Source organism: Anolis carolinensis, chromosome 1 (genome assembly GCF_035594765.1).
Source record: "Anolis carolinensis isolate JA03-04 chromosome 1, rAnoCar3.1.pri, whole genome shotgun sequence".
NCBI classification, from domain to species: domain Eukaryota; kingdom Metazoa; phylum Chordata; class Lepidosauria; order Squamata; family Dactyloidae; genus Anolis; species Anolis carolinensis.
In genome coordinates this window covers 268,015,501-268,042,782 of record NC_085841.1, presented here as the reverse complement: position 1 = coordinate 268,042,782, position 27,282 = coordinate 268,015,501, and the positions used below count along the sequence as shown (strand labels likewise).

At 39.0% G+C, this 27,282-nt stretch overlaps 1 protein-coding gene across 2 annotated transcripts in view; it reads right to left on the bottom strand.

The window, feature by feature from the left end:
- Nucleotides 1-27,282, bottom strand: part of kcnq1 (potassium voltage-gated channel subfamily Q member 1) — a 393,916-nt gene that overhangs the window by 129,211 nt on the left and 237,423 nt on the right. For both annotated transcript variants that reach the window (XM_008107851.3, XM_008107858.3), the window contains one exon: nt 4,550-4,625. In XM_008107851.3, coding sequence (XP_008106058.1) covers nt 4,550-4,625 — 76 coding nt within the window. The remainder of the gene's footprint in view (nt 1-4,549; nt 4,626-27,282) is intronic.

Genomic DNA, 27,282 nt, shown 5'->3' with positions numbered 1-27,282 from the left:
ACTCCTCCGAATGGCTTTATGGGCCTTCTTGGTCCAGAGACAGTATCTCACTGAGCATAAATTGCAAGAGAACACTGACAAGAAACCAATTCTTGCCTTCGTACCATGCTTCTGGCTTCCCTGAAACATATGGCTGGTCACTGTGAGAAGCAGGATAATGCATTAGATGGACATTTGATCTGATCTAACAGTATTCTGTATTAAATACATTACAAGTACTCCATGAACCTGAATATTAAAGCATAATATTTTAATTGATAAGGAGTTATCTGCAGATATTTCTCTAAAACGGAAGCTTTTGAATTGATGATCCCCTTCCATTAGATACTGCAATTCTGTAAAGGTATGTTCTTTTTTACTTGTTCTACTTGATCCTGACTGAATCTTTCTTTTAAATATCTAGTAAAAACTGTTTCTTGCAAAAGGAAAAGAGGGGACTCCATCCCATTTTATTTCAGAGGCTAGAGTGGGTGTCCTGATCATTCTTTTTTAATGAAGATACCTTTTGCCTGGAAAACGAGAAACTTCACAAACCTGGAAGGTATTCTGGTATGTCAATTACAGAGCTCCACAGTTCCAAAAGTGTCTAAGGATCAACACTATGTTCCTTATGCATGCTCAGGCTCGCTTTGTCTTGAGTAGATCTGGAGGGACATAACCTATGGGTTTGTGGTCACTAAAACAATGTTTCCATTTTTAATTCAGTAATTTAATTAATCTGTTGTTATGATCTATCACGATCTATACTACTAGTTGTGTTAGTTGAGAAGCATATTAGAAACCTGGAAAGGAATCTTGATAGGAAGAAAGCTAACCTAAAAATGTTCCTGCACAGGTTTTTATTTTGCTCAATTAAATGACTGGAATGGCTGCTGCCTGGTGACAGCTGATAAGGAGCTTGATGAAGTGGTTCTTTCAACAGAGGTGATGGAATAGCTCTACTCCCCTCCCCTCCTTCTGCTGAAGACAGATGAAATTAAATCAGTCAGTCAATTGGCCTTGCTGAGAGACAGTTCCATCATGGTCTCCTACTCAGTTGGAAAATAATCAGGCAATGGTCAAAATCACTCCAGAAAAAGTAAACCAGCCCTATGATTTTGTGGGCAGCTGGTGGTGTTGTGAAGTGAGTGAGATGTGAATAGAGTGAAGTTGGCAATCACACTCCCCCAAAGTCCAACAAAACATGGGCTAGAATCTATTTTAAAGTATACTTTGTTTTAGTCTACTTGAACAATGACAAACAAACAGAAGAAAAAACTTTCTCAGGCACCACTGCATCTGCAAACAGCCATCTGTCTTGTGTACTCAGGGGCATTTAATAGTCAGAGTTGACTTAGAATCATAGAATCATAGAATTGCAGAGTTGGAAGAGACCTCGCAGGCCATCCAGTCCAACCCCCTGCAAGAAGCAGGAAAATCGCATTCAAAGCACCCCCGACAGATGGCCATCCAGCCTCTGCTTAAAAGCCTCCAATGAAGGAGCCTCTACCACAGTACGAGGCAGAGACTTCTACTGCTGAACAGCTCTCACAGTGAGGAAGTTCTTCCTGATGTTCAGGTGGAATCTCCTTTCCTGTAGTTTGAAGCCATTGTTCCACGTCCTAGTCTGCAGGGCAGCAGAAAACAAGCTTTCTCCCTTCTAGAATCATAGAATAGTAGAGTTGGAAGAGACCACATGGGCCATCCAGTCCAACCCCCTGCTAAGAAGCAGGAAATCGCATTCAAAGCACCCCCGACAGATGGCCATCCAGCCTCTGCTTAAAAGCCTCCAAAGAAGGAGCCTCCACTATGGCCCTGGGGAGAGAGTTCCACTGTCGAACAGCTCTCACAGTGAGGAAGTTCTTCCTGATGTTCAGGTGGAATCTCCTTTCCTGTAGTTTGAAGCCATTGTTCCGTGTCCTAGTCTGCAGGGCAGCAGAAAACAAGCTTGCTCCCTCCTCCCTATGACTTCCCTTCACGTATTTGTACATGGCTATCATGTCTCCTCTCAGCCTTCTCTTCTGCAGGCTAAACATGCCCAGCTCTTTAAGCCGCTCCTCATAGGGCTTGTTCTCCAGACCCTTAATCATTTTAGTTGCCCTCCTCTGGACGCTTTCCAGCTTGTCAACATCTCCCTTCAACTGTGGTGCCCAAAATTGGACACAGTATTCCAGATGTGGTCTGACCAAGGCAGAATAGAGGGGGAACATAACTTCCCTGGATCTAGACGCTATTCCCCTATTGATGCAGGCCAAAATCCCATTGGCTTTTTTAGCAGCCGCATCACATTGTTGGCTCATGTTTAACTTGTTGTCCACAAGGACTCCAAGGTCTTTTTCGCACACACTGCTGTCAAGCCAGGCGTCCCCCATTCTGTATCTTTGATTTGCATTTTTTCTGCCGAAGTGAAGTATCTTGCATTTGTCCCTGTTGAACTTCATTTTGTTAGTTTCGGCCCATCTCTCTAGTCTGTCAAGATCGTTTTGAATTCTGCTCCTGTCTTCTGGAGTGTTAGCTATCCCAGTTTTGTGTCGTCTGCAAACTTGATGATCGTGCCTTCTAACCCTTCGTCTAAGTCGTTAATAAAGATGTTGAACAGAACCGGGCCCAGGACGGAGCCCTGCGGCACCCCACTTGTCACTTCTTTCCATGATGAAGACGACGCATTGGTGAGCACCCTTTGGGTTCGTTCGCTTAGCCAATTACAGATCCACCTAACCGTAGTTTTGTCTAGCCCACATTTTACTAGTTTGTTTGCCAGAAGGTCGTGGGGGACTTTGTCGAAGGCCTTACTGAAATCCAGATAGGCTACATCCACAGCATTCCCTGTATCGACCCAACTCGTAACTCTATCGAAAAAAGAGATCAGATTAGTCTGGCATGACTTGTTTTTGGTAAATCCGTGTTGACTATTAGCAATTACTACATTTGTTTCTAAGTGTTTGCAGACCACTTCCTTAATGATCTTTTCCAGAATCTTGCCTGGTATCGACATGAGGCTAACTGGACAGTAATTGTTTGGTTCGTCCTTTTTTCCCTTCTTGAAGATAGGGACCACATTCGCCCTCCTCCAATCTGCTGGGACTTCTCCCGTTCTCCAAGAACTCTCAAAAAATGATTGCTAGTGGTTCCAAAATAACTTCCGCTAGTTCCTTCAATACTCTTGGGTGTAGTTGATCCGGCTCTGGAGACTTAAATTCATTTAGAGCAGCCAGGTATTCCTGGATGATTTCTTTCCCTATTTGGGGTTGGATTTCCCCCAGTCCTTCATCCACTCCATGTTGCTGAGGTTGAGGCTGGCTTTCTTTTTGTGAGAAGACTGAGGCAAAGAAGGGATTAAATAGTTCTGCCTTTTCCCTATCCCCTGTCAGAATGTGCATCAGTCAATTGATACAAGTCTGGGCAATCAGGTTTGGAACTGAATCCAGTAGTACCGCAATGCCTGCACAGAGGGAATGTAATGTAATGAGCTGAATCCCTATTCTCTAGTCTGCCTTTGACTGGGAGCATGTCAGTCTTATCTGGATTAAACTTCATTATTCATCCAATCTATTCTTGATGATAGACACTGAGCAAAAATCTAGCACTTGCTTAAAGAGTGTCTGTTATCACTGGAGAAGCAGAAGCCAAGTTCTATCCACTAAGAATATATCAACTACAGCATCCAACTTTCTTAAATTAGAATTTGGACCATCCAGATGTAGAATTCCGCAGCAAAACATTTTTAATTTTGTGCTGGGAAAAAAGCAGGCTATAAATAATAAATTTTAAAAAAATCTTCACTATTCTCCAGTCAATTTTTGAGTCTATGACTAAATGTGGTTTAACTATATGGAATAAGAAGGTGAATATGATTTTTATCTCCAACAATTTGTCAATGAACTCAACCATGTCATTTGTGGACAATGTTCTCGGATCTAGCATATGTACATGTACGAATAATGTGCAAAAGGCATTTCTCCTGCAGCAGTGCCAAAAGCTCATTGTGTGCTCTTGGGAACACAGTCTATTGAAATGCCAGAATCTTAACCAGTGAAACAGACACTGGAATTACATGAACAATATGTTGCAAGATGCAATGAGCTGGTCCTCTCAAAATGGGCTCTCCCAGGAGTGTGCGTGAGAAAGGTGGCAGAACCCTTCCAGTGTGTTAGCAAATTTTTATTCCCGCTTTATCAGGACTTTGGCAACTAAGAGATAGAAACAAGGTTAAGGTAGTATTCTAATCTCTAGGTCCACTTACTCAGTCTGACAATAATATACAGCTCAGAATTAATGAAGACACATGAGAATGATTGCATTGCAAGGCGACAGAGATAACAAAAGGTGGAAGGTCAAGTCCATTAGCAGAAAATAACATTTTAATTCATGCTGCATTTCAGGGGCTTAGCCTATTCCCAGTGCATCCACAGTCAACTAAACAACCACCCTATTCAAGAAGGGAGAGAACGGTGGGTGTAACTCACCATTACTAAAATGAATTGCCCTGGTCTTTCCTTTCTTAACCCCATAAAGGAAACAGTAAGCCATAAGAATAAAAGGCTTTGTTTAAGGAAAAAAATCAACTCACCTGAAATTTCTTCTTTGCCACAAAATACTGCATTCGACGTATCACCTTAATGGCAGAACGGTGATGTTCTCGCAAGCTGTGAAAAAAACGAGAAGGGCGAATCAGGTGAAAAAGAGCATCTCTATCCAGACAATAATGATAATGACCCTCAGAATAAGTGCTTTGGTAACAAGTGAATGTTTCTAAAAGGGGAAACTACTATTTCTGTGGACAAAACATGCTGCTATTATTGTACAAAGGAAAAAGCAACTAAAACCCAAAGTTTTATCTCTACGATTTATGCTAAGGCCTAATGTTTTTCATAGTGTTAAGTAGTGAGAAATGTATGAAACCTAGCCCTGGCTCAACTGAATCTATCAAGTTATCTTTCCCACTCTCCTTCCCTCAAAAGTCACAGTAATTCATGGGGAAAAGTAAACGTTTCGGATTTCTGTGTCTCCTGATGGATAAAATTCTAGGAAACAAGTACCCTTCCACACACTTTTTACATGACTCCCCCTTATAAAGGAGATAAAGAGGGGATGGACACAACTGAAAAAAGTGCTTTGTGCAACACTTCATTTTTCAGAAGATATATATTGTCCTGAATGGATGCAAGACAAGTTAAAAGAGAATACAGCACTTATATGTGTAAATCATGATGATGAAGCATATCAGAATATGAAATGGAAAATGATCACATTTAATCATAATCAAAATGATCACATTTAATTGGAATCCTGACTACAGGAGAAAAGTAGTCAATTCCAAAATAATTGACAATTAGAGGGGTTTTTAAAAAGTAAAAAAAATGTTATAAAAGGGAAGGGGAAATAATATTTTGAATTTGAAGGAATTGTTATTTCAAGTTATTTTGAATAAAGAATTATAAGGCAAGAGTTGGATTACTAAAAGAACAACTCTAGAGCATGTGGCTTGAGAAGGCTACACAATCTTTAAACCACAAGCACAGAGAAATGTTTAGTGCATTATATGAAGGCTTTAAAGAAAAAAAAATACCCAATGCCTATCATGTTAATTTCAACGGAAGAAAACTGCCTTTGTGTGGTACTCCAGTATGAACCTTTTTGGATGGGTGCCAGGCAAGATTGTTCTTTTCATTCAAGACAATAATTAATAGCTTCAGTAAAGTCAATTTAATGCTAGTGAAAGACGAGAGTTGGGCAACTGTATTCTATCACAGCGGCCACATTACACTACTTCAGCTCTAGAGCTTGGGAGGATGGCATGTTTGCATTTATTACTTGGGGATATGACTAGAGGAATTGTCCCACATGATGCCACTGGACAGCAGCATGGACTGAGGACTTCAGTTTGCAGTTGTAATGGTGGAAAGGAAACCTTAAAATATAAACCTTGACATTTTGAAGAGATGGAAGAATCTTCTATAAAATAGCTCTTCATCTTATTAGTAAAGGTAAATGTTTTCCCCTGACATTAAGTCTAGTCATGTCTGACTCTGGGGGTTGGTGCTCGACTCCATTTCTAAGCTGAACAGCCGGTGTTGTCTGTGGATACCTCCAAGATCATGTGGCAGGCATGACTGCATGGAGCGCCGTTACCTTCCTGCCAGAGCGGTACCTACTGATCTACGCACATTTGCATTTGACTATTGAATCCAGTCCCTGCTCAATTTAGGACTTCCTGCTAAAGAATTCACAGCTGGTATACAGTTCAGGCTTTTTTTGAAGATGTCCAGAGTAAGAGACCTCATTATCTCTAGGCAATTGATTCAACTGTTGAACTGCTTTTACTTTCAGAATGTTCCTTTTAATGTTGAATCACATTTTCCTCTCATGTATCTTCACACCATTAGACCGAGTCCTACCCTCTAAGGCAGCAGAAAACAGACCTGTCCCCTCCTCTCTGTGACAGACCTTGAGTATTTAAAGAGAACAATCATCTTACTGCTTAGTCTTCACCAAGTTGAACAAGCCCAAGGCCTTTAACTTTTCCTTTTCTCTGTTCCTCCTATCAAACTGAATGCCTCTCTCTGAACCTGCTTTAGCTTGTCTATTTTTTTCTTAAAACAAGGCACCCAGAACTAAACACAGTAACGTTAAAAAATTAAATGTTTTAACCACATCTTAACATTTATATGGACCCCATGCATATCCACAATTAAATTATATCCCTGTGTACAATGGCTGAAATACAGCAACTGTGTACATCATTTCAGTTGCTGTGTAAATCATCATAATTTATTATAGATTATTTGTAGACCATTTTAGACCCCCAAATGCCCCATGCAGTTCAAGGCATATTAACATGTTCTACTTTTCATCTGTGAAATGCTGGAGGACACAGAAGGAATAAAATAGTCTTTCAAAATCAAAGATTTATGGAGTTCTCTTTCAACTCTCTCCATTCCACACTGCAGAAACAGACCCCAGTCATAGGGATTCTCTCCCCAAATATACAGTACAAGGGCTCGGGGTAAATAGTGAATCACCATAAAGGTTTTCCCACAAAAGGAACTTGTGAGGAGGATAAACTATTATCAGCTGTCAAACTGCTTTTAAATCCAATATAAACAGATCAGGAAGACCAAGAACAATAAGTGATGAATGAAGGATTCATAGGGGACACTTGCCAAAATTGTGATCAGTCTCTGCCCTCTGAAGGAGATTTTAAATATGTTTATGGTGATATGAAGATAATCAAATATTTTGAAATGTGGTGCTAGTGCAAGTTCTGATGATGGCATGAACTGAAAAAAGGGAGCTAAATAAGTATTACAACAAATCAAAGTAGAATTCTTATTAGAAGCTAGAACCACAAAACTGAGGCTATCATACTTTGGGCATATCACAAGAAGACAGTAAAAAAGACAGTAATGCTTGGTAAAAACTGCATTACAGATGGCTAGACTCAATCAGGAAGCCAGTTCCTGAATTTGAAAGACCCGCATAGGGCTGCTGATGTCAGGGATATTTGAAGCTTTATTAATCGCTGGGTCACCACAGGTTGAAGTTGACTTGGTAGCAATTTATATCAACAATGGTGAGGAGGGGAAGTGGTGCCTTTTGCTGCTCCCATAGAATTCACGAGTGCTGGATTTTTTAAAAGAGCGAATAGCAGTATATATTTAGCTTAAAAAATATTACATAGATATACTATTTAAATAATTGCATTAATTTATGAAGTCATATAGTCAGAGTTAACTGCAATGGTGCTATGAAACAACCAGAATTTGCTTTGCAAAATAATCATAAAGGTATTGTGAACTGGTAACTTTTAAAAAAAACAAAAACCTTTAATTCTTATGTCATAAAGTCAACTTGTCATATCTACCACAACAAAGACAGGAAATTCCAAACGTAAAGTCTGAATATCCTGCTTTTGATTGATCTGAATTATTGTCTGATTGTATGTGATATTTACATGGCACATATATTCTTTGCTTTTATGTTTTAAATTAATATTTTTGCCCTGTTTGCTTTCCTTCTCATTTTTGTGTTGTATCTGCTTTATTATTATTATTATTATTATTATTATTATTATTATTATTATTATTATTATTTTATAGTTTAGAATTTGACTGACTATGGAAAGAGTTGACTGTTATTTAGGCATCAATATGTCTGAATATAGTGAGATTAGCAAAACAAACTAGAACCAGATTGTCCTGCCTGTGACATACAAAATATTTATTGCAATATTTTACAAGACAGATTTAAAGAGCCATACATTATTTTCATTATGACTCTTGAGTAGGGCAGTGAGTAACATATTTAAAACATATTGACAAAATAACATTGCAGTATGGGTGATCCTGTCTGATCTTGACTGCTAAGCAGGGTTAGCTCTGATTAGTACTTAATTAGAAGACAGACAACAAACACTAGGTGCTGTTGGCTATATTTCAGAGAAAGGAACAGGTAAAACTACCTCTGAGCAATCCTTGCCTAAGCAAACCCTATGAAATTTGTGGGTCATCACAAGTTGATAGACAACCTGAAAGCACATACACACACAGAGAGACAATGCAGCATTTACCCTTCTTTTCCTGCCAATTTCTGGATTGTAGGCCTAAAACTGAATGCAAACAGATTATTTTCTCTTTTTGGTTGATATTTTAGGTTAGCTACTTGAATTTCAGGTGCTGATTTTAAAGTCTTGAACAGCCTGATTACTGAATACTTTGGAAAATGCTTGCTAATATATGAATCTACCCATCCCTTCTTATTCCACAGGTAGACTGGTAACAACATGGAACAAAACTTTTTCCAATAGTTGTTAAGTACTGTTGTAGATGTCATTGGATTATGGCATTGAAATCAGCAGGATTTAAATTAGGCAGGAGTGTCCCACTCACTTCAATGGATTTGCACTAAAATAGTAATTAACAATTTGAATCTCGTTGATTTCAATTATTCTATTTTAATAAAACAAAGACTAACCCACTCTATGTGCATCATATGCGCATTGTATTTTCTTCTTGAATATTTAGTGTGACTGCATTTATTTTGTATAGTTATTGTATTGTATTTTAGCAGTTTTACTAAATTACTTTAAACAAAAACTGAATGCCATATCAGTGCCTTCCAACTGACTGAACTTGTGGAATATGCTTCTTTTAAAAAAATAAAGAAAGAAAGCAACATTGCTTACCTATTGTTTAGCTTTAATTTAATTCTCCAGAAGTGTTTAACTTTAATACTTCAAAATTTAATGTTAGATGTTTCGACAACATCTTGTACGCAGGCAGGCAGTGAAATTTCCTCCTTGTAACAGAATCCAGTGGAAGAGTTTCAGAACACCCACATGAAGCCATTTGACTAGTACATTTAAGTGTAATTAAATCTTTCAGCATTTAGTCCCCTGAGAATTTTGGTATAGAATTTGCTGTACTCTAAGGTTAGTCTAATCTTTTCACACATTCTTTGATTCCCAGCAAGGTATTCATGATAGAGGCTATCATTGCTAAGCTGCGTCTTACATGCAATGGGCTGATGTGGATTAAATTGCACTTTCAGATATAACAGGAAATGAGTGACCACGGTATACGAGAAGGACTGAAATAAGAGTAAACTCGCTGTTGAATACCATGGATCCAACCTCATTTTCTATTCTTTTTATTCTTTGTTGGAAATCAGCAACCAGGTTTCAGATACAGTGATACCTTGAGTTAAGAGTTTACTTCCTTCCGTGACTGAGCTCTTCACTCAAATAGCTCTTACCTCAAAGTGAATTACCCATTGAAATACACTGAGATGCTATTAATCTGTTTCAGCCTCCTGAAATCTCCCTCCCCCCAATTTGTTTTATTGTATGTTTTAAAATAAGAAAATGTACTTTATAAATAACAGTTAATGTATAAATGCACATCCACATGGAATAAAAAAGAAAGATCAGCTTTAAAATGGTAGAAGCACAAAATTGTGGCAAGGAAGCATATTTGAGGTAACCAAATGTGTGTTGGCCAGTGTAATAGCAAGGCAAAAACTGGAACAATAAAAATGAAAGATCCACTTTAAAATGGTAGAAGCATAAAGTTGTGGCAAGGAAGCACAAAGTAAAGAGGCAGAAGCATCATTTCCTTCATACTGCACTCATTCCAGCCTCCCTCCCTTCCTCTCTTCATGAAGCCAAACATACCAGAAATAAAAACCACACAAAATCAACTAACCCAAAGTTCCTCAAAGTGGACAAGAGAAAAGTGGACAGATATCTCATGAAGCAGACCAGAACACGAGGTGTGAGGCACGGAGGTTGCTCCCTTGAAGCCCTAGAGCTAATGCTCTAATGTTTTGATGTTGATGTTTTATGCTTGTTTGTATGTTTATACTATTTTACCTGTTTTACATTGGTTTAATTATGATGTACTTTTTGTATGTTGAAACTGGGCTTGTCCCCATGTGAGCCGTTCTGAGTCCCCTCTGGGGAGATGTGAGCGGGATATAAAAATAAAGTTGTTATTATTATTATTATTATTATTATTATTATTATTATTATTAGAGCTGTGTACTCTCACATTAGCACTCCCTCTGGTGCTAGCTCTTAACTCAAAATGCTACTCGGATGTCAAAGTGAAATACAGACCGACAGATGGCGCTTAACTCAAAACACTCTTAAGTTGGTGTGCTCTTAAGTCAAGGTTCCACTTAACTTATGAAAGCAGCCATATTTTAAGGGATATTGTTCTATCATGGATATTGCTTTAGGGGTGATGTTTAGCTTGTTATTTGTTAGTTTTATTGTTGGATTTGTTGCTTACTTGTTTTACTGTTGTTTTATTACATTTTGATTGTATATTTATGCTTTATTATTGGGGTTTTAAATTACATTTTTAAAGGGCAGGGCAAAAATTTATTGAATGAAATGATGGAACAATCACTCGATCAATCAACAAAAAGGGAAACAAATAGCAAAATATTTAGTTGGCTGTTCTAAAATATTTAGTTGGGAGCTAATGATGACAGAACCACCAGTCAATGACTACCCTAAAGTATCTGATTATTTCAGTTCAGCTATGTTGAAATCTAGACCTTTTTTAAAAAGTAGAGAAAACAACCTGGGAGGGGGGAGGACATCTGTTATGAAGTAGCAAGATTGTCTCAATATCTCTTGCAGTGGTGGAATTGTCTACACATTTGTGCCAAGAGTGAAACATTCTAGAAAGTAGCTTCATTCAAATAAAGTATTTTACAGTGACTGAAACTAACTGCAGTTTCAGTGACCAAAGAACAGGCTTTCCCCATAAATCAAAATGTGTAACATGAAACCCACAACTAGTACAGTGCCACATATTTAATAGATCCAAAAGAGATGAAGAACATGCTCTATTTATTCTTTGCTTGCCAATTTTATCTATGTATAAAACAAACAAAACGAAAATGAGACTTCTCTACATACACAAATACTTCATACAAATGAAGGCCGTAGGAGTAAATATAATGCAAACTATGTACATCCCCAAAATGGTCTAAAAATCCTTGCAATCCCCGAGGACAGAATTATACAGAATTGTAATAATGCAAAGTATTTTAAAATAGTTAGAGCATAATCCACTATTCGGCCTGTTCTTTCACCAAGTTTTATTTAGGCAGTTTATCTTCTTGAGATTAGGATCACTTTTATAAAGAAATGCCAAGTAAAAGCAGGTTTTGAATGTCAGGCCATATCTCAATGAAGGAGCAAGAGCGGGGGAAACTCTTAAAGGCAGCCTGCTCCCTCAATATCATCTTTATTGGCCATCAGAAGAACTAATGCCAACACATTAAAAATAATAATTCTAGAACTGTGAATGTGAATTTATTATCTTGTTTATTGTCTTGAAGGCTCCCAACTCAGCATCCTGACTTTTTATCTTGGGTTTTCAGTTAACACGATGACTTTAAAGATACAGGAGTCAGAGCATTAGATCTAAAGGCAACTGGTAATCCTAAATAATTAGCTCATTCAGCTATTTTATCAATTGATTTAGGGGTTGAGTCTAGTTGTTGTGATTGTTGCATACATTCAAGCTATTTCCTAAATTTATCAAGGGGTCTCCTTAGTAATATTTGTTAAGAGGAGGTTTGCCCTTCCATCTGTGTCTGGGAGAATGGAATTTGCATAAAATCACCCAGTCTAAACACAAGCCACTAGACCACATTGGCTCCTAGACCTCATCACACAGAGCTTTTTGTCCATCCTATGATGCTGCCAAGATGCAGCCAGGATGGAGTCTGAAGAAGTCCATCACATGACACAGGGCTACTTCTGGCGGGGCTGCGTCCCAGCTCTGTGCACACTGCGTCTCAGCAGTGTGCTAAGAGGCAGCCCTGAGAACATGAGTGACTACTTGTGTTCTCACAGACTAAGCCGGACACAAGCTGGGTGCGGGACCAAGCTGGGGACAGACTGGAAACACTGTATGATGGTAAGGGGGAGGATGTGGAGTGCTGTCCAACAGTTTTCCCCGCTGCCCCATGGATTCATCCTGCTGCCCATTGGATTCCCCTGCTTAAGGACCTCAACGTGATAGTCTAGTCTAGTTAGCACTATCCATTGCTTTTGGTCCTGGTTTGTAGATGAGTAACACAAGGCAAGCGAATGGTAGTTGGTGTGGTATAGTGGTGTAAATGTTGGACTGAGACCCTGGGAGATCGGGATCCCAACAATACAATGCAAACACATACACTTATGGTTAAACAGTCTTATGGGGTCAGCCTAGAGTGTAAGAGCGCTGCATGGGAGGCAGAAATAGCAAGCATGGAAAGTATTAAAGATCCACTCACTCACCCAAGAATTGCCTATTTCTCTTCAAAGAAGACTGCCAAACTACAGCATTATATAATTGTGGGTGAATATGTAGTTTATCCAATTCTTTGAAAACAATAACTATGAGGCACACAATCTGTGACAGGTGCTTGCTGTACAATTTACTAAGTACAGAACCTGTCAGGATCAGTGCTGAAGATGATGATGAAGGGCCTCTCTGCCCGGAATCTGAGTCTGCAGCAGAGTTGGAGCAGCCACCTGATTCTGGAAATACTAGCTCTGCCGAGGTGATCCAGGAGCCTCCAAACAAGGAGGGTGAGTCAGGTTAGGATCAGGAACTCCAAGGGGAAGAGCCGGAGTTAAGTATCCCAGCCCAGCTGCAGTTGAGAACTGAGGCTATTCAGTTGAAAAGATCTGATAGGTTGGCTCAGCAAAGAGCCAACAGGTGAGAGAACTTGGGAAAGCTGCATAAAGAGCTGAAGGCTGGACTAGTTCTGTGCTGGGAGTAACTGTTATTGAACTGCATAGCCAGAATCCTTGATGGTAAACTCTTGCCTTGGACCTGGACTCTTGATGGATTGACTATGCTTGCCTTGAACCTTGACTTTCTGGATTTGACAACGTTTTGGAAGACAATTTGGATTTGTTGATACTGCTTGGCTTGAACCCTGGACTGAACTCTGACTATTTCTGTGCTTTCCCTCTGTTCAATTGATTAATATGTATGACCCTGGACTAACTGATGTTGTGAATGGTGAGGGCTGCTTTTGCAGGGGTTCCTGTATAGGTCTGTGACAGCACCACTATCAAAACTCCTCACATATTCACAACTGTCTCTCAGTGGCTTGTGTAGAATTTTTATGGAATTAGAAATGGGGACAATATATTCCTTTTGCTGTACACTCCCAATACCTGCGATTCCATCTGGAAGAGGCTGAGCATTATTTCCTTGAGAAGATAAATGACATATCATCTCATCTGGATTAAGACACTAGCTTTTCAAATGTAATAATAATAAGATGATGATGATGATGATTATTAATAATAATAATAATAAAACTTTATTTTTGTATCCCACCACCATCTTCCCAAAGTGACTCGGGGCGGTTTAATCATGGCACAAAAGTGCCTAAAACAGAGCATAAAATAAAACACAATATAAAATGCAATTAAATAAAATGAATAGGCATATAAAAGAACAATTAAAACTCAATTAAAAGTAATCACAGTTACTTGATGCATTAATACAATTGCATGTACACTATGTCACATCAAATATCAATGTGTCAATCTTCCCAAAGTTTTTCTTTGATCATGAGTGAAACCATTTTTGTTTGGTACCATTCAGTAACATATATGATTTTTAAAAATTAAGAACATGTGACTAGGGACATAAAACGAAGGAATCTTTTAATGAATGGTTTGCTGACAAAAGAAGACAATCCAGAAAATATCTGCATGACTACTGAACAACAACAACAACAATTTTTATTGATTAGCCAGTTGGCCTTATCAAAAGCAGACAGTACAAACACAACATACAGCATTCATCTAGTTCACTTAAAATAAAATACAAAAATACAGGAATTTGTCAGCTTGGTGCCAATGTAAGCTTAGCCATAGATATATGCATCAACTATCCTCATCTCCCATACACTGTACCCCAATCTGATCTATGTACTCTGATCTCGTTTTAGCAGCTTTAAACAGATAAAGGGCCACTTTTGTTGTCAGAACAAAGCTTCCTTGCTGTTGAAAAAGGCACAAGAGGAAAGAACAAAAAAGCCCCAGGCAAATGGTGTGTGTTCGCTGCCTCATAGAATTGTAGAGTTGGAAGAGACCTCACGGGCCATCCAGTCCAACCCCCTACAAGAAGCAGGAAAATCGCATTCAAAGCACCCACGACAGATGGCCATCCAGCCTCTGCTTAAAAGCCTCCAAAGAAGGAGCCTCCACCATGGCCCGGGGGAGAGAGTTCAACTGCTGAACAGCCCTCACAGTGAGGAAGTTCTTCCTGATGTTCAGGTGGAATCTCCTTTCCTGTAGTTTGAAGCCATTGTTCCGTGTCCTAGTCTCCAGGGCAGCAGAAAACAAGCTTGCTCCCTCCTCCCTATGACTTCCCCTCACATATTTGTACATGGCTATCATGCCTCCTCTCAGCCTTCTCTTCTCCAGGCTAAACATACCCAGCTCTTTAGGCCGCTTCTCATAGGTTTTGTTCTCCAAACCCTTGATCATTTTAGTCACCCTCCACTAGACGCTTTCCAGCTTGTTAACATCTCCCTTCAATTGCGGTGCCCAGAATTGGACACAGTATTCCAAGTGTGGTCTGACCAAGGCAGAATAGAGGGGGAGCATGACTTCCCTGGATCTAGATGCTATATCCCTATTTATGCAGGCCATAATTCCATTGGCTTTTTTCGCCGCCGCATCACATTGTAGGCTCATGTTGAACTTGTTGTCCGCGAGGACTCCAAGATCTTTTTCACATGTACTGCTGTTGAACCAGGCATCATCCCCCATTCTGTATCTTTGCATTTCATTTTTTCTGCCGAAGTGAAGTATCTTGTATTTCTCCCTGTTGAACTTCATTTTGTTAGTTTTGGCCCATCTCTCTAATCTGTTAAGATCGTTTTGAATTCTGCTCTTGTCTTCTGGAGTGTTAGCTATCCCTCCCAGTTTGGTGTCGTCTGCAAACTTGATGATCGTGCCTTCTAACCCTTCGTCTAAGCCGTTAATAAAGATGTTGAACAGAACCCGGCCCACTCACATCTCATAGCTAGGAATATGTTAGCCCTGACAACAAGAACTGGAGACCTGTTTCTCTACTTCTGAGAGTTGGGATACCCTATTGTCATGTGCCTTCAAGTTGTTTCTGTCTTATGGAGACCCTAAGGCAAAGCTACCATGAGGTTTTCTTGGCAGAATTTGTCCATAGCAGGTTTGCCCTTATCATCCTCTGATGCTGACAGAATGCAGTTTGCCCAAGATCATACAATGGGTTTCCATGGCCGAGTGTCTCCCAGTGTCCTAGTTCAGAACTCAAACCACCTTCCTTGCATCTATATAAATAAAAGATGAGTATCTATGGGAGACTAGGGGGGGGGGGTCCATTAGCCTCTGCCTCAAATCACTCTGAGATTTTGGTGGGTTATGTCCACTCTATATCTCATAGATGACTGCATATAGCTCACAGGGTACTCTTTACTCAACCCTGAGATAGATAAATTAGAACATATAAAAAAAACGTTTTGCAAATTTTGACCTATAGTCCTAGGTCATTTTAATGTAATATTGAATTGGCTGGACACACACAAGCTTCAGAGTATACTAGTATGCTTTTGATGTTTAGTAGTAGCATCACTAACAGCTGTCAAACTAAACTGAATTTAAATAATCTAAGCTTGGGGACAGACAGCACATGTGACAAAAATGGACTGCTAAAGTTCCAACTTCTTTCTCCTCTACTCCAGCATCACCATCGTTCAGCAATTGGGAGAACTAAAGAAGCCAAATATCATGTTGCCTTGTGGTTTCATGTGAATTTAGAAGCTCTATGGAACCCAGAATAGGCAGCAACCACTAAACATGTTATAAAACTGGGGCAAAATATTCACCTTTCATTAGAACTGTTGATGCCCCACAGGAAGCCTTTCTAAAAATGTATTCAGTCACTGTAAATCTTTTATCTGAATACACATAAATATTGAGATTTATTTATTTACTATTCAACTTCCAGGCTTCACAAAGTTAAATTACTAAAAGCAATGTCCTAACTGTAATACAGAAATCCAGTTACCTGCTAGTGTTAGATATATTTGCTAATTTAATAACAATCAAATCAGTCAATATATCATTCGGGCACTCCGTTGACTGAATGGAAGGAAAAGAAAGACAAAGGGAAAGAAAGAGAGAGAGGGGCCTCTATATTTTGCTACAAGGATCCGAATTTTGTTTTTCTAAGAACAAATGGATCAAAAAAGCTATTCAACTGATTGTGGAACACCAAATTTAAAACCAAGAAAGATTATGAGAAAAGCTGCTGCAGGCTGTCAAACCTCATTAAGTTAATGGAACTGGTAAATTGGCTTCTTTTCAGCACATGGAGAAAGAAAAAGGTTTTCAGCTAAAGAGTGAAGGGGATCCAGTTTCATCTTGGCTGTTCGAGAAGATTATTAGCTATAAATAATGGCTGCAGTGAAACGACTTATGCCAATTTCATACATGCATGTTCCTCATTGTTGCTACTACGTTAAGCGAGTTTCACATAGAAGGCAGCAAACAGTGCTTTTGCATTGCCTGATATCACCTCAAAATGGAGGTCATGCATAAGTACACCTGTGAGTCATCAAGTATGATGAAAACGCTTCCGTTGAATGAATCCTTATGTAGGAGTGTTGATCAAAATGGAGGGGGAGGCAGACTACAAAGAAGGCAACAAAGAACATAGTCCTCTTTGCAATAAGTTATAGAATCCCTTTATTCGTTTTAGGAGAAAATGGCTATCCTTAGTTTTCCACATGTCTGCAATTTGACTGAGTAAAAAAAATGCAAGAAGCAAAGTACTTGTGCAGGGCAGATTGCTGGCCTGACACTGCTATCATTGTGTACTGCACTTTGACAGTGAACATTTGCCTTAGTGAACACTGATGGGGAAACACGGGAGTGATTGTCTCTGTTCTTTCTCTCTGTTCCTTGGGAAAAGAGGATGTGGAAGTGGGTTTCAAAGCTCTATCCAGCTTCCTTCCTTTCTCTTGATTTAAAATGAGAAGAAGGAAAGGGTGCTCTGAGAGCAGTCAATAGGGTCACCTCTGTTGCTTTGCAGTGCACAGGGTTCACAAGAGAAAAGGCAGCCCTTCCTAGCCTTCTATAGCTTATTGTCCATAGAAGTTGTGGGATCAGGTGGTCCAGAGTGTTCCAGCCACCATTCTCTTTTCCTGGTGGTACAGAACTTCTTTCTAGTTACTTGATGAGTCCTGGAGGGTGCGAGGAATGGCAGCTAATGAGGATGAACAAGGAGGTTCAATCTTATTGACTTACCAGAACTGGAGTAGTCTAGGCTTCACTTTGATGCGGTGGTTCAGGTTATAAGCAACTGCCCGAGCATGCTCTTGGAAGTCATTTGCAGTGCGCCATCCCACCCTTTCTTTTTTGTGTTCCAGTTTTCACTGTATTACATTAAAGGTGTTTATGATGTCTGTACTTTCACAACTTTTTTTTTGGGGGGGGGGATCCTGAATCTGGGACCTGAACTGGCAGTGACATTTGGGTAAGGATAAGAGGGTCCCCTTAAGGGACTCAGAGTTTGTGTGATATAGGTTTGGCCTCAGGAACAAGTGCCTTTATGGTACCACATGGTGGCGGAGCAGGCTATAGCTGGGGTGTGGGGGTGTGTGGGATTGTTGGCTTTCCTGTCATCCCAAGGGTTCTGGCAGTGGGCTGAAGCATCAGGTTCATCAATTAACAGGCAGGTTGGTAAATGCCTGGATTTGAGCCACACGTTTTGACTCAATCTTATTTACACTGTAAGCAATAAAGTTGTGGCCTTTTTATTCCAATATTACATTGTCTGTGTTGGTTTCTGTTTGTTGCAGAGGGAAATCTGCCTGATTATGTAATGACCCCTTTCCAACGGAAATCCTGTGCATCTATGGGGCAGTGGTGGGAAATGGGGGACAGAAGGCAAACAGAATATCAGTGTCCTTGGGTGCTAGCTACATTAAAACTATGGGAAGGACTTGACATAATTACTTTTCTTGGACTACAACTCCCAGAATCCCCCAACCAGCGTGGCCAGAGGCGATATGGGCATGGGAGGAATCAGATTAATCAGAGGGAATTGCTGTCAGAGTTTTAATAGTTCTGTTGGTGGCATAATTTTAGCAGGTGTCTTTTTTCCCTCACTCCTGCAATATAATGAATATCATCTGCTGAATTCCCCTCTTCTCCATAAATATTAAAAGTTTACCAGCCTATTCCTCTACACCAGCTGGTCATTCTAGAATTTTTATGCATTTTCTTTTAAAAACACTAGTAATTACCAAAGGTATTAGTTGTTGTCATAAAGTACTTTTATTTGTGCTTAATCCGCAAATAGAAGTCAGGAACCAATTTTTGACAGAGTTAAAGTCCCATGGGGACATTACTGATTATTGAACCTAAATCCCTGAGTCAGGCACGAACATTTCCCAATCACCTTCATTTCTCATAACAGCTCTTTCATAAATGGATAAAGAATCATGTTATGAACTAGTATATCGAGTGCCAGCGATTGTGAAATAAATTAATCACAATCAGACATATTTTGATTTAAATTATGCTTAATTAAATAAAAAAGGAACCAATAACTAGTTATGGTAACAATCAATGTAAATAATAGACACCCTTATACAGTACCAATCAGCCTTTACTGCAAGAGATTGATTATCTTAAGAAATGTAGAAGCTTAGGTTCTACCCCTTAAGTAATTTGCTTGGTTATTTTTGTTGGGGTTTTTTTGGGGGGGGGGGGTAAATTCTCTTCATTGAAGGGACTATGAATTGACCTAGTGACTACAATTCAGGAATGATATGTGTGCAATTATGTACTTCATTAAGCAACCTGTAGCTATAGTGAAGCAGTACATATCCACCAAGGTAAGCGTTCAGTATTTACATCTATTCAAAGCTATTTCCTTTGCCAAAGAAAAGGACATTATAACCAAGCAAAATTTCTCAATTAGTTATAATCTTCCAGCTGTATACAATCTGGATGTTCTGATTGTCACTTGAGTTGATGCAAACTTGTATTAGGAAGCATTTTTAAAAAGGATTATTTTCCTGAAAAAATTATTGAGACAATTGTTTCCAAGATGACATGATTTTTTTTTAAAAAAAAGCATTATCAGAAGTATGCCATAGTTTAATTATGTTAAACCCTGCAACTCTTGCGTCTGGAGTCCAAGCCACATGCTTTCAAAGATGCCCCACACTAAAATTTGCTATCTTGGAGAAGGATATGGACTTTGTGGTTTGGAAGACCCAGGTGTCACACCAAAACATGTTGAAACAAGTTATGTGCCCTGAGGAAATTGAGATGGTACCATTGGGATATGAGTGTGGTTCGATTTCATTGGCTCTGATAGGTATTGCCACAAATAGTGAACTCCAGCAGCATAAAATATGGTGTCAGCATAAACTACGGTGCAAAACGAAAGTTCATAGCTGTCACCGATTTCAGATTTTGAGAATGAGTTTGAAACATGGAGGACTCTTACCATTAAACCACAAAATATTGCTATGAGGATTTTACAAATCATTAAGAGTAACATAAAAACAAAAAATATTCATCATTTTGCAAAACCTGTCACTAAAGAGCAGGACACATGTCTGATATAAGCACATGACATTTGCAAAGTTAGATGGGCAACCTCACTGCTTTATTTGCCATCCATCCAGTTCCAATTCAATTCCTTGACAACCAGAGACAGATTCAGATAATTTACTTAGATGCCTCCTCTGGCAATTCTTGAAGTCAAAATCCTCTTCCATTTCCACCCACACTTCCAATATGTGCACATGCCTGTTTTTACTTTGCAGTTACTGGTGACTGATTTGTGAATGCTGCCAAAACGTAAACACCAGTTTCTTCTCTTATGAATGGAGGCTTTATCCTCTTAGTAGGATTTCAGCACACAACAGGCCTGCTCCAGTAACCAGCTAAACTAAATGTGAAAAGGCATGCATTTTTGGACTACACATAACTCTTTGAATAGACATCTGGACCAGCAAGAACGTCAAACATGGTCCACTATATGCACTTAATTTTGACCAAAGATGCATACTTGGGAGTGAAAGACTAATTGCATGCTAACAAATGGATGTGAGAAAACAGCAAGCATACATTTAGAATGCTGTGAGGGAAAATGCTACAAGATGTGACAATTTGAAATGGAAAAACAGAGAAAATATTTTTCTTTAAACACCCTACATTGGAGTAAGGTTATATATCCATGCATGCTCATTCACGAATAAACCCTACTGAGCAGACCAGAACTTAGTTCTGAGAAAACTTCCATATGATTGTACATTGACTACACAGCATAACATTTTGCATTGCTAGCACTGAACTATCCCTATTCAGTGTGTGAACTGTAAGTAGGATTTTGCTCACTTTGTATTTGTGTTTTGTGTGTGTGCTCTATCCCATGTGACACCTCAGCAGTGATCATAATGAATCTGAAAAACAGTGAACATAAGCATGAAATCATATTTGAGTTTGTGTCCAGACTCTTGCTTATAGTAAGCAGCAGCAATCACGGTAGAAAAATGCCTTTCCTATTAGGATACATATTTCTGAAAAGTTATTTGATTTTTCTCTGTAATTTTAGAACTACTGTAAATAAACTGTTTCCATGCTGACTTCATATATTTCCACTTGGCAAGACGTTTCCTTCCCATTTTGCTTTCAAGCAAAACAAGTTTTTTAAAATACTGTTTTATTTAACCTTTTGGTATTGGCAACAACACACTTATATGCATATGCGTAAAAAGCAACCAGTTTGCACATTTCATTACTTAAAAAAAAAAAAACCTCAGCAGAAAACGCATATAATCCCAACTCAAGATGAGCATTACAATACACAGTGCATTGTCTGAAAAGACACAATGTAACATCCATAAGCCAAGGGAACTTGCTGTTTCATGTCTATGCCTGGATGAGATGCCATGTAGGAAACCTGTGAGTATTGTTTTAGTCCCAAGAAGATGGGACATAAATGTAACAGAACGGGGGGATTTATAAGTTAAGAATAAAATTAAAAAACACAAGCACGGAAAGGTACATGTGAAAGGTGCCAACGAAAATACTGCTTTTCAGCAGTACACTGGAATGGGAAACACACCCCTAGGACTTTTTTCAGAACAAAAACAATGTTACCTGCTAAAGCACTAGCTCTGCTGACTAAATTCTTCATTTTCTAAAACCACTCACCAGCTATGAGATGTTTAAGAATGAAGAAATTAATGAAGCAGAGGATAGACATTTTCCATTCTTTCTTCTCCTCAGACTAAAGGCCTATCCATGGGAAGCCCAGCAGCAGATCCCATGGTTGTGTTTTAGAAACAAGTGCAACTCCAGGCCTCCTCCTTCAGGGCTGATCGTTTTAATACATTATTGTTGAGGGCAAATGCTGCAGCAGATGGTACACAACAGAGAAAAAACCGAGCCTTTTCATTGATGGACATCAGTATTGTCTCAACTCTCAAGAGTAGAACTGGGTCCCCAAACTATTTCTATCCCTGTCTGACAATCAATTTTCCCATCTCTGGCTAAATGGAGTTCTGTGCAGGACAGCACCTTGGATGAGGCTGATAGAAAATGGAGTCTCAATGGTTGCTTGTATAACACATAAGCAAAAAAGTGTGTAAATGTGACTTCTCCTCACCCCAGTAGCTATAAGGACAGTGCAAGCATGTTCATTCTGCTTCCAACATTCAACCCATGGTTAACCTTGGATACAAAAGAGGGCCTTCTCGGTGGCTGCTCCCAGCTAAGGACATCCCTCCCACAGGAGGCTTCTTGGTCTCCTCTCTGCTCTATTTCTGCCGGGAGGCAAAGACATTGTATTTAGGGAAGCCTTTTGCTATGAATTGGTTGTGGCAGAAGGCTCTTTTAATGGAGGTATGTAGTTTGTTGTACTTTTCTCATCACTAATATGCTTAAAATTTTTCAAAAACTGTTTTTAGATTAGTGTTTTGAATATGATTGCTTATTTCTTCTTTAGCACTTGCATTATAAATGATTGTAGCAGTGGTTTCATTTTAACTTAGATTTCACATAGGGGAAATATGAAATAATTAAGCAAACAAGAAAAATCTCCTCACCCATTTCTTTGGCTGGAGAAGTGAGTATACAATTAATATTCCTTTCCTGGTTTTTCTGCATCATGAAGTGTTAACAGACTAGACTTTTGTCAATATATCTAGTTTGTTTCTTCATCCAAATAAAGCACATTATTTATGGGACCACATTGCTATTTTTAAAAGTGCCAGCGTAATTAGATCTATATTTCAGTTTAGGAAGAAACACAGAAACTATTTCTGAATCATTTCAGAAGCAGTGTTTTCTTATGGTATGAGCAAACAATATTTTTATTTAAGGATTTTCCAGTCTCACAGTAGTTTGGGAGAAATAATTATTTCACAAGGATTCAGAAGGCTTGATCTATATTTGTGGGTTCCCCCATCCTTAGAATAACTAAATATTTCATTCACTCATTTAGATTTATTCCTGCTACTAATGGCAGGAATATTCATGCACATTTTATTAATTTGGGATGGACAGACAGCCACAGTAGCTTCACAGTTTGGTAGACTGTATTTCTTTACAACAGACCACAAAGCTATACTGAATACTTCATTTGCTCACATTACTCCAAGTTGATTCCCCAGAAAGAAAATGGAAAGGATTCTTTTTCTTGGCATCTCCAGAGAATCTATCAACAGGAGTCCATAAATATGGCACCTGGTAGTTCATAGCAACCAGAAATTTAATTCTGACTACCAGCAGGGAAAGCCTGAGTGTACTTTGCTACAGGAATAATGCCCATTTTAATAAGACATCAGCAGGACAGATAGACAGGGAGGTTTTGTTAAACAATTATATCGAGTTGCGTTCCATGTTGGGCATAGATTTAATTGTATACTTAAGGAGGGAAAGGCTACTTTAGTTTTACACAACATGTGCTCATTGCTTCACTTCTGCAAAATTGACTTGCCAAACAGTGGGTACAAAGGGGGAACACAATTATTATACTTCCGTGATCAGGAAATGAGAAAACCAAGCCAGAATAAATGCCAGAAACAATGGATTGATCTCCTGGTTTGCTGCACAAGTAACTGCAATATTTTGGAGGGTCCCCAAACACTCACAAGCAGATTTGAGCATTTGACAGGGAATTTTCCCTTTAAAATCCTATGTCATCCCTCCCATCCTCATGGAAGCCCTTCAATTAGTTCTGCCTACTTTTTTCTTGTCCATAATCACCCCCCCCAACCCCCTCCTCTATATACACAGTACATATTTTCCACATCCTTATATAATCCAGATTAGTGGATGTAAAGTTGCTGCACTTTGGCAATCGAGTCATATACTCCATATCATTTAAGTCACAGATTCTTTCACAAAGGATGATCATAAGGAAAGAGTGCTGAGTCCAGCAGAATATTTCGAATAAGGCAAAGGAGAGGAGATCAAAAACCAAATCATATGCATGTTCACTTGAAAATGAAACTTGCTGTCTGTTGCCTCATAAGAGGGTACAGGAGTGCAATCTCATCTCTGCACTTTGCTATAAACAGCTGCTCTTATTGACTTTCATTGGAATATTTTGAAGGAGAAAGGACACTCAGCTTTTCTACTACACACCCAAGGATAGAGAATTAATGATTTGTCAATGATCAGCACTAAATAAAAGGGGGAAGGGTGAGGAAACAACCCCAGAACCACTCTGGGCATGAGTAGTGTTTTCAAAGCAAGCAATTCAATTCAGTAAGCCTGGTAATAAAAGCTATGCCTGGTATTTTTAGCTAGTTAATTTGACTCACACTCCATATGCTAAATTTAGTGAAGTGAGCGTGCACCTAACAGATGTTATGATTGGTACACATATAAAACACCTTTACAACTTCACACATTTTCTGTAGCAGACCGAGTTAGCTTTTACTGAAATCGACAATGCGGCTTTCTTGCACTGCCTTGACATTCTCTTGCACACCCGTATATGTGTGTATACATTCCTTCTCATTGGTGCTGTGAGAACTCCCCATCTGGTCTGCAAACTGTAGAATTTCCTTTCCCATCTATCTCAGAAATATAGTCCCATGACCCAAAAGGTCACCATCTGCTCAGTTACACTGGCACAATGCCTAGTATGCTCGAGGTAATGCCACCATCCTTTCCTCCAATTGTAAACTCCCAAGGAGCCAGACATCTACCAGAGCGTTCGCATACAATGAGGCAGCTCCTGGCGAGATTATAGTTAAGAAACACACAGAAGAGGAAAAAAAAAACCCTCCCTTCATCTACACTTAGCCTAGAATGAGGAAAGGACCAAAGACACACGCAGCCTCTCTTAAACAAAAGTCATTCTTAACAAACCAAACGTTTGTGTTGATGGGCCCATGAGAGCACAATAACACACACGCACAAACACTGCTGTCCAGCATGTGTGGTTCCCCTGATTCTTATCTAAATGGACTTTGTGTACAAATGAATAATGAATGAAGCAATTTCTTTCAATTCTCAGAATGCCCTGGAGCAGAACAAATGATGCTAAAATGAAACAAAATCAAGGTTTTCATTTCAGCATTATTCACAAAGTTTTCAAAACAAGACTTTCAGGTTAAGGTCCGAAGTTATGAAAGGAAATATGAGGCAGTTTCTTTTTTCTCTATTTGAGTACAGTATAACTTTGAGATAATGTCTTAAAGTATTACCATAGAACAATCAAAACAATAACATAATGAAAAAGACATTTTTCAAATGCTGTATAATTGTATTTATTTCCATCCTGGTATCTACCAACCAGGATGGAAATAATGTCAGAGAAGAAATTCTTAAAGGCTGAGATCACAGTAAACTCCTATAACTACACCTACATAGTAAATTATTTGGTTTTGAACTTTTTATAGAAGAAGGAAGCCTTGGTTTTATTTACACAGAATTAAATCCTAATGAGCTCAGTGGGATTTATTTTTAAGTGTTTCAAGAAAAGGGGGTTAATTTATTCAATGTATGAACTGCACACTCACTTCTATCCATTAGGAGTGAGCGTGCAATAAAACAACAACAAAATGTTCCTGTGGACGCATATGTGCAAACCCACAGAAATACTTAAGTAACATTATGCAATAAAATGTAAGAGTGGTGTTAAAATTAAAGAGTGAAAGAACATTAAACACTGAAGACATATGAAATAAAACAATCTTTAGTGTCTGTCTACAGAAGAATGGTAGGGAGTTGATTTTATCATTGTCAGGAAGGAGTTTCACACGTAGTGTGCTGCTACAAAAAGGCTCTCTCTCAAGAACCAATTAATTATTCTCTCCTGATTAACAGTGTCTTCCAGGTTTGATCATAAATTTACTCAAGCTGGAAGACTACAGGTGACCAAGCTCAAGTGATGCCAAATATGCCTTTCACTGCAAAAGAATTCAGGTGGGTGGTGAGTTAAATTTTATGTCATAATGAACACATTCCAAATACCAAGGCATCTCTGACACTACAAAAAGAATATCCCAAGAGGGCAGCACTACTATGATTTCCATTGGTACTTATGCTCCACTACCAACTACATGTCTGGTAGCAACAAACTTGTATAAAAATCCCACAACATTCTGTAGCCAGAAATATTAAAATCATTTTCTCCCATATTCAGTCAATAGAGGTCACTCAATGTTAGTCAGCACTTTCCCCTCAACCTTTTGCAAAGGAATGGAGGGAAACCTATTGACAAGAACAAAAATTTAGCATTGAGAGCCTCTGAGCTTCCATTCACAAGAACTAGATTTAAATTTAAATTTAAAAAATAATATTAACTGTCCCACCCCCACCTGTCCTCACTAGCCCATCAAATATTTTATTAGCTCTAGGGAAATAGTTCTACAGCTCATTCAAAAAGATTTTCCCAGCCTACGTTTCATATTTGCTAGAAGTGTTCAGTCACCAATAATATTAAAGCATTTATAACAGAGGGCCCTCACACTAAGGCCCGTGGTCTGGATGCAGTCCTCCTAGGTAATTTAGCCGGCCCCCATCCTAAACTTTAGAATTAGGGTCTAAAGAATTGGTTCCCAACCTTTCTTTGACCAAGGACCACTTGACTAGGGATCACTCTCCAAAAAGGTTACAAATCAGTTTTTGGTCAACTTCAGATTTGGTTTGGTTATTTGGAGTGCTGATTCAGAAAACTGCATTAGACAGACCAAACCAGCTCTAGTTTCTGATACAGAACATGTGCCATCCAGTAGTCGCCATCTGCTCACCCCAAGAAAACCATATTTAATAATGTAGAACTGATGTGGTCCATCCAATGCAATTTTCTGAATCAGCACCCCAAATAATCCCAGGAACTGGTCTAAAAACAAAGATGCCAATAAAATTTTGTTTTTGGTTGGGCGGTGTTATTATCTGTGGATTTTGTTAACGTTCATGTAAAAAAAAAGAAGGGAAGGGAACTTAGATGGAAAAAAATATAAAAAGCGAAACACAAGACCCAAGAAACTGTCCCTAACAGCTTTAGTAGTAGTAGTAGTAGTAGTAGTAGTAGTAGTAGTAGTAGTAATATTTTGGGGAACTAAACAGGGTCTTACAAAAGACTGCTTTCCCATTACAACTGATGTGTGGCAATGGGAGCTAACAACAGCTTTATCTCCCTCCCTCATATGTGCTACCGGGTGAGTCTTCTCTGCCCTGGTCTGGGAAGCCTCCCAAGGGCGAGAAAGTGCTGGCAAGCACAACAAGCTGGCATTTCCTTCCTTCCTTCT